Genomic DNA, 5,970 nt, shown 5'->3' with positions numbered 1-5,970 from the left:
GGTCACATTCTGGGCTGCCACAGAAATAGACATTACTGCTTGCTTTGTCACAAGAAAAAGTAACCACATCTGAGCAAGCAAAAAGAGTATGACTGCACAGCACCTGGAGCAGCAGGAATTGCAGCTGCAGTCTGGAAGGCCAAGAAACAGGAGATGAATGTAGGCCAATTAAAAGAGCATCAGAAAAGGTTGCCCAGAGAGTTTATGCAGCCCCTCTTTAGGGATCTTCAAAACCCACCTGGACGTGTCCCTGCCTGAGCACACGAGTAGGACCAGATGAACCCAGAGGTCCACGCCAACCTGAGCCATGCTGTAGTCCTGTGACAAGCACAGGGAAGAAGAGAGGACAATCACACACTCACAGAAAGTGACAAACAACAGCAGTAAGAACGAACACTGAAAACATCAGGACATCAGAAGAGAGTGGAAGGGGGTTCAGTTGCAAAGCAGTAGGGGGACACCGGCAAAATTCTGTATTCAATACTCAAGGGAAAAAGACAAGGTTTGAGCAAAAATATAAAACTTTTAATGAGTGGTGTGTCAGTCCCTGATGCAGAGGAAGGAAAGGAGTAAAAGGGGCTATGGCTGTCCTGGGTGCTCAGTACTGCAGCGATTATATGCAAAGAGCAGGAAAAACAGCACAATACAGCACAATACAACACAGCCAGGGCAGCCCTAGCCTTTGCTCCCTAAGGAGGGAAACAGCACCTGGAAAAGCAGTTCCTCTCACTGTCCGTTCTGTTTCACCTTATGCTTCTTTCTGTTAGGGACTTGAGCACAGGACTTATGGGGAGAAGGCCGGACAGCCTTCAAGGGCCTCTTCTGACCCTGCAGAGTACGTCTATTCTTCAAAGCAGGCTGTGGCTTCTTCTGTGCTTGGGCAATTTTTGACGACTCAAGTTTCTTCTTTTTTGCCTGCGGCTCCATGACTGTCTCAGGGCCAGTGGACGGATTTGCTGCTTCCGCAGCAAGCTCTTCGTCTGAAACAAAAGACAAAAGTGCTGTAGGAGGAACCCATGTGTTTTTTGCATGGGAAGCAGCCTGTGAGAGCAGGCTCAGGCAGCTCAGCAGAGCTTCCGTACTAGGTTACCTTTCTGCGTCTTGGGGATGGAATTAGAGAATTTCTTTAACTTGGCAATGAAGAACCCATCCATATTATGGGTGTGGGGATAGAAACGCCGTGTAGACTTAAGAGAGGGATGGAAACGACGGTCCTTAAACCTGGAAGAGGAAGTGAGGTGAAAAATGCCTCTGCTGAAACTCTGGCAGCAAGGAACGGAGCCACCTATGCAACCTGTGGCTTAGCACACACCTGGTGAAGCCTTCCTTGCCAAAGTCCAGTCCTGTGGCCACCAAACGAACATTGCGTTTCTTCAGGGCGTAATCCACAACCCACTCATTCTCTTCCACCTACCAGAGGTTAAACGTTAGGATCCAAACTCACCATTCCTAAAGAGATAACCACGACAGAGCACAGACTTACTGTAATGGAGCACGTGCAGTAGACAACATAGCCCCCCGTCTCTGAGGTGGCATTGACTGAATCTATAGCACTGAGAAGCAGCTCCTTCTGCAAGTGAGCGCAGCGCAGGATGTCTTTCTCATCCTGTTAGTAAAAGACAGGTTAAGGGGTCAGAGACACAGGGAACAGCCCAGGCCTCTGAAACTGTTGCAAATGGAGAGATAACTGAACAAGGGACAAGATGTGGGACTGGGTTTTTCTGCAGAACTAACATAAAAAAAACTAGTTTTAGCATAACACAGAAAATGGGCAAGAGCACAAAAATCCATTTCCCCTCTACAGAGGTTTGCCAAAAATGCAATTGCCGTGAAGTCGAGAATCATCCATCCTCTCATAACTCACACCAGATCCCCCATCTGTTATCTATACTCATCACTCACCTTATTGGTTTTGATAGCAGGATCCTTAGAAATGACACCTGTTCCGCTACAGGGAGCATCAAGCAACACACGGTCAAACCCTCCAAGTACCTACAGACAGAGATGAATTTAAAGTTATGCTTATGGTCGGGGACTGAGAACAAGACCGAGACTAAAAATGGAAACATGACTGGGGAGGCAGGAGATAGCTCATTCTTTCCCATCCACCTTCCTGTTTTCACACCAATTAACAAGCATAATTCCCAGTAGCTCTGCTTATCTTCCTATGACTTCACAGAACGTATCTTGCTAAAGGGACAGCACCAGGTAAGGATGGTAAGAACATCCCAGAGCAGACAGGGAACACACCTTGGGAAACTGGCGTCCATCGCAGTTACTCACTACTGCATTGGTGACACCCAGCCGATGCAAATTCCCCACCACACTACGCAGCCGCTCAGCATTGCTGTCATTGGCCAAGATCATCCCTGTATTCTTCATAAGTTGAGCTGCCAGAAGGCAAAACACATCAGCAAGGGACTAAAAATTTCCTATGCTTTTACCCAGACACCTTTTCCTGAATTCAGTCCCATTCCATTTCCTCCTTCTACACAGATCAGTTCTAAGAGCATCCCTCCTGAGCCTCCCACCATGGCTTCAGTGTGGTACCTATGTAGCTGGTTTTGCCACCTGGGGCACAGCACATATCCAGGATGCGCTCATTCTCCTGTGGAGCCAGAGCCATAACAGGGAGGAGACTGGAAGCTCCTTGCAGCATGTAGTGTCCAGCCAAGTATTCAGGGGTGGCACCTGTGCAGGGATGGCAAAACAAAGAGAAAAAAAAACACAACAACAAACAAATGAAATAAAGGGAACAGAGGGAAGATCAGCTAAACCTTGCAACAGGAAGGGTGATCTCACCAATGGGCACGGAGGAGTCATAAATAACAAGTCCAGTTTTTGACCACTTCCCCAAGGGGTCGAGATTCACACCACGGTTGATGAGAGCCTACAAGACAAGGAGATGGGGCTGAGTCACAATTCAAGTGTGATGGGCAGCACAGGAGACTGCCACAGGTTTCTGCTCACCTGCGCTAGGTCCCGTCGTCGCGTCTTGAGTGTGTTGGTGCGAATGGTCACAGGACGGGGAACCTCGTTGGCTTCCAGAAAGTTGATTAGCTAGATAAGAGGCAAAAGGAAGGAGGTAAAAATGAAGTAGGGACGTTGCCAAATCCTCATCGGTCAGCCAAGACACAGAGCAGGTAGAACCCTACCTCAGGGAGTGGGAAGATATCCATGAGCATCTTGAGCAAGAAGTCACTGTAGGAGTAGTAAGCAGCCATATCCCGGCGCAACAGTGCAAGGTACTCTTGTCGTGTGCGTCCTTCCTCCCGCTTCACCCCAAAGTCCTGCAGCACCTCCATGTTGCTCTTGATGCGTTGGTGAATGACATGCAGGTCTGGTGGCTCAGCAGGTAGAAAGGCCATTAAGGGAACACGAACAGTGCATGAACTTGCACATTAAGTCCTTCATACGCACAGCCAGTCGCGCACGAGTCCTGAATCACCACATCACAAGAAAGGCCACGCTAGAGCACACACACATGCAGAGCTCAGTATTTACACTTCCAACAGAGCTCAGCAGAAGCAGGATTCAAAGGATAGATCTGGGCGGAAAAGCTCACTTTAGATAAGCATGAAAAAAAAAGGAAAAAGATAACAATGAGAAAGGTCTTTCAATGCTAAAAACACCATTTAAATCAAAAAGGAGACCAGAAGTTCCCCTAAGGCAACTGGGGAACAGAGGAGAAAGAGACAAGATTAAATTGCATAGAGGACAGTAAATGAAAATCACTGTGTATGCTGGAATCGCTGTTAGGCAAAAACCCTACAAACTGGCTGGATACAGGCCTGCTAGGAAAATTAGGGCAGAGGACGATAAACTATGCTTTAAGACCAGAAAGACTGGGGGAGCCTCTGGGCTCTGTACAGGTTGCAACGTACTTCTTAACTGTGCTGTACACTGTTATGATAGCTCATCTAAAAATGCCTCATTAGACACAGAGCACTTGTGCTAAAACGATACTCATAATAAAATAAAGCAAATCTCTTCAGTTGCATCCAGGCTCAATACTGCTGCCTACATATAGCTTATAGATGTCACAGATGAAAAGGATATTCTCTTTCTCAATCTGTTCATCAGTTGGCAATTTGAATTCTTCATCTATCTCCACGTTGAGCTGCAGATCTGCATCTTCTTTTTCCTTCTGTCCTGTTTTCTGCCTGCTCGTCTCGGCCACCTCATCTTCCTCACTATCATCTTCACTGAGATCTCTGCTAAGCGTAAAGAAAAGAAGGAATGTTTCAGACAAAACAGTGCTGCACAGATACTTCACAATTATTGTCTGGTTGGTACAACAGAATGAAAAAGAACAAAAGCAAGTCGGGCTTCTCACCCATCCAGGAAAGGCTCCACTAACTCACAATGTGGAAAAATACTTACTCAGCCTTTTGCTTCAGGGCGGCTTTCTCAATGGGCAGCAACTAAACAGAGAAAGAAAAGGTTAATGAAGCAATATCATTGGGTGCCCCCTTTATCCTCTGCCCCCTATAATTTTTTTCTGCTCTGTTTAAAATGGATAATAAGAGACTCGGTGTCGTACTGGGTCCAGCTGCCAAACCTGAATTTGCTCTGATGGGGTGGGGAAGGCTCTCCAGCACCCTCACCCCCAGCTCCTATAGTCAGGTTGCCTTTTTCCCCCAAGCCTGCTGAGCCCCTGCAGCCAGAAAAGCCAAGGATTCCTTGCAAAATTAAAGCCGAAGAGCTCTTACTTCTTCCTCATCAGAAGATGAGGCACCATAGTCATCCATCAACTCCTCGCTGCTCCCATCCCCTTCCTCCTCCTCCATCTCCCAGCTGTCCTCTTCCACCTCGCCATTGCTAGATAACTCCACGCTGGTTCTCTTGGAGAGGCTCTTCTTGCCTTTGGCTGGGGTCAGCCATTTTGCGTTATCATCTTTGAAGCCAGACTGGCGCTGAGGGGCATGTCCCACTGCCTTTATGGGACTAACCTCCTTCTGAGAATCCCCCTGCTCTTTAACTGCAGCGGAACAAAAGGTTAGAAGGTAGGCAGCGTTCCAAAGAGCAGCTGCCCCACGCCGTCAGCTCTGTGCGCACCTAAGGCCCCCGCCCGGTCCCAAGCACCGGCCGAGGGAAGAGCCGACGGGAGCAGCCGAGTACACGCTTCTGCGGGACGCACCGCAGGGCGCGATGCCCCGCCACTCACCCGCGGGCCGCCGACCTCCTCCCGGCGCCGTCCGCCCCGCCACCCCTAGTCGCCTCTTGGCGGCCCTGCAGCGGAGGGAAGCGGCCGTGAGACCTCAGACCAGCCCCGGTCAGGAACCGCGCACCGGGCCGGGCAGCCCTCACCTCCTCCGCGCGTGGCTGGACAGCTTCTTCCGGCCGCTCTCCGCCTCTGCGGAAATAGAAGCGGCACTCAGGCGGCACGCTCCGAGGCACCGCCAAGGCCCCGCGCCGGCTCGGGCCGCACTTACCGGGCGGCAGGAAGCGGGCCAGTTCCACCTCAGCTCCCCGCTGCTTGCGGGCCTTGCGCCCGGGGCCGCGCTTCTCTTTCCTGCTCGGGTCCAGCTTCCGCCCCATGACTCCGGTACCGCCGGCACCGCCGCGGCCCCACGTGCGGGCCCGCCCTCCGCGCACGCGCACGGCCGCCGGCCCGCCCCCGGCCTGCCATTGGCTGCGGGCAGGAACGTCACGAGCCGGCGCGAGAGCCGCGGCCCGGCGTGCGGCAGGGCGGAGAGCCTTGGGCCGCTGCAGGCTGCCGGGACGGGCGCCCTCCACGACCCGTCCTGCGAGGCGGAAACACAGCAAAAGCAGAAGGCAGGCGGCAGCGCAGGGCTTAAGGCCCAGGAAAAGAATTACTATTGCACCGTAAGTGTAATAACGAGCTCTGGGTGCTTAACACTAGGGGAAAAATCCAGCTCCTCCTCCCAGCACTACAGCAAGGTTCAAGGGAAACAACGAAGTAAAATACAAGGAAACTTTATTTTTTCAGTTCTACCAAGATTTTGC

The 5,970-nt window shown here is 51.0% G+C and overlaps 1 protein-coding gene across 2 annotated transcripts; it reads right to left on the bottom strand.

Annotated features, from left to right (window-relative positions):
• Positions 1–503: 503 nt before the first annotated feature.
• NOP2 (NOP2 nucleolar protein) lies at positions 504–5,587 on the bottom strand. Of its 2 annotated transcripts, none has more exons than XM_042891866.1 (16): positions 5,436–5,587; positions 5,311–5,356; positions 5,168–5,232; positions 4,713–4,981; positions 4,384–4,424; positions 4,060–4,217; positions 3,156–3,355; positions 2,971–3,060; positions 2,803–2,890; positions 2,551–2,691; positions 2,251–2,390; positions 1,903–1,992; positions 1,484–1,606; positions 1,313–1,410; positions 1,091–1,221; positions 504–980 (listed from the first exon to the last, which is right to left on the bottom strand). In XM_042891866.1, the coding sequence occupies exons 1-16, from the start codon at positions 5,539–5,541 to the stop codon at positions 727–729; spliced, it is 2,040 nt and encodes a 679-aa protein (XP_042747800.1). In that variant the 5' UTR covers positions 5,542–5,587; the 3' UTR covers positions 504–726. The 2 variants fall into 2 exon arrangements, with proteins under 2 accessions (XP_042747800.1, XP_042747801.1); XM_042891867.1 differs by having other exon boundaries at positions 4,060–4,214.
• Positions 5,588–5,970: the final 383 nt, after the last annotated feature.

This window comes from Lagopus leucura, unplaced genomic scaffold (assembly GCF_019238085.1).
Source record: "Lagopus leucura isolate 7727_CA_CO unplaced genomic scaffold, USGS_WTPT01 3-85_obj-0_obj, whole genome shotgun sequence".
In the NCBI taxonomy this organism is placed as follows: Eukaryota; Metazoa; Chordata; class Aves; order Galliformes; family Phasianidae; genus Lagopus; species Lagopus leucura.
This window is presented reverse-complemented; position numbering and strand designations above follow the sequence as displayed.

What these genes read in the sequence shown, in the direction of transcription:
- NOP2 (XM_042891866.1), bottom strand. Translation starts at nt 5,541, where the DNA reads ATGGGGCGGAAGCTGGACCCGAGCAGGAAAGAGAAGCGCGGCCCCGGG. An exon ending in CATCTTCTGATGAGGAAGAA is followed by an intron (nt 4,425 to 4,712) that starts GTAAGAGCTCTT and finishes TTCTCTGTTTAG; the next exon opens with TTGCTGCCCATTGAGAAAGC. An exon ending in ATGGACGCCAGTTTCCCAAG is followed by an intron (nt 1,993 to 2,250) that starts GTGTGTTCCCTG and finishes CTCTGTCTGTAG; the next exon opens with GTACTTGGAGGGTTTGACCG.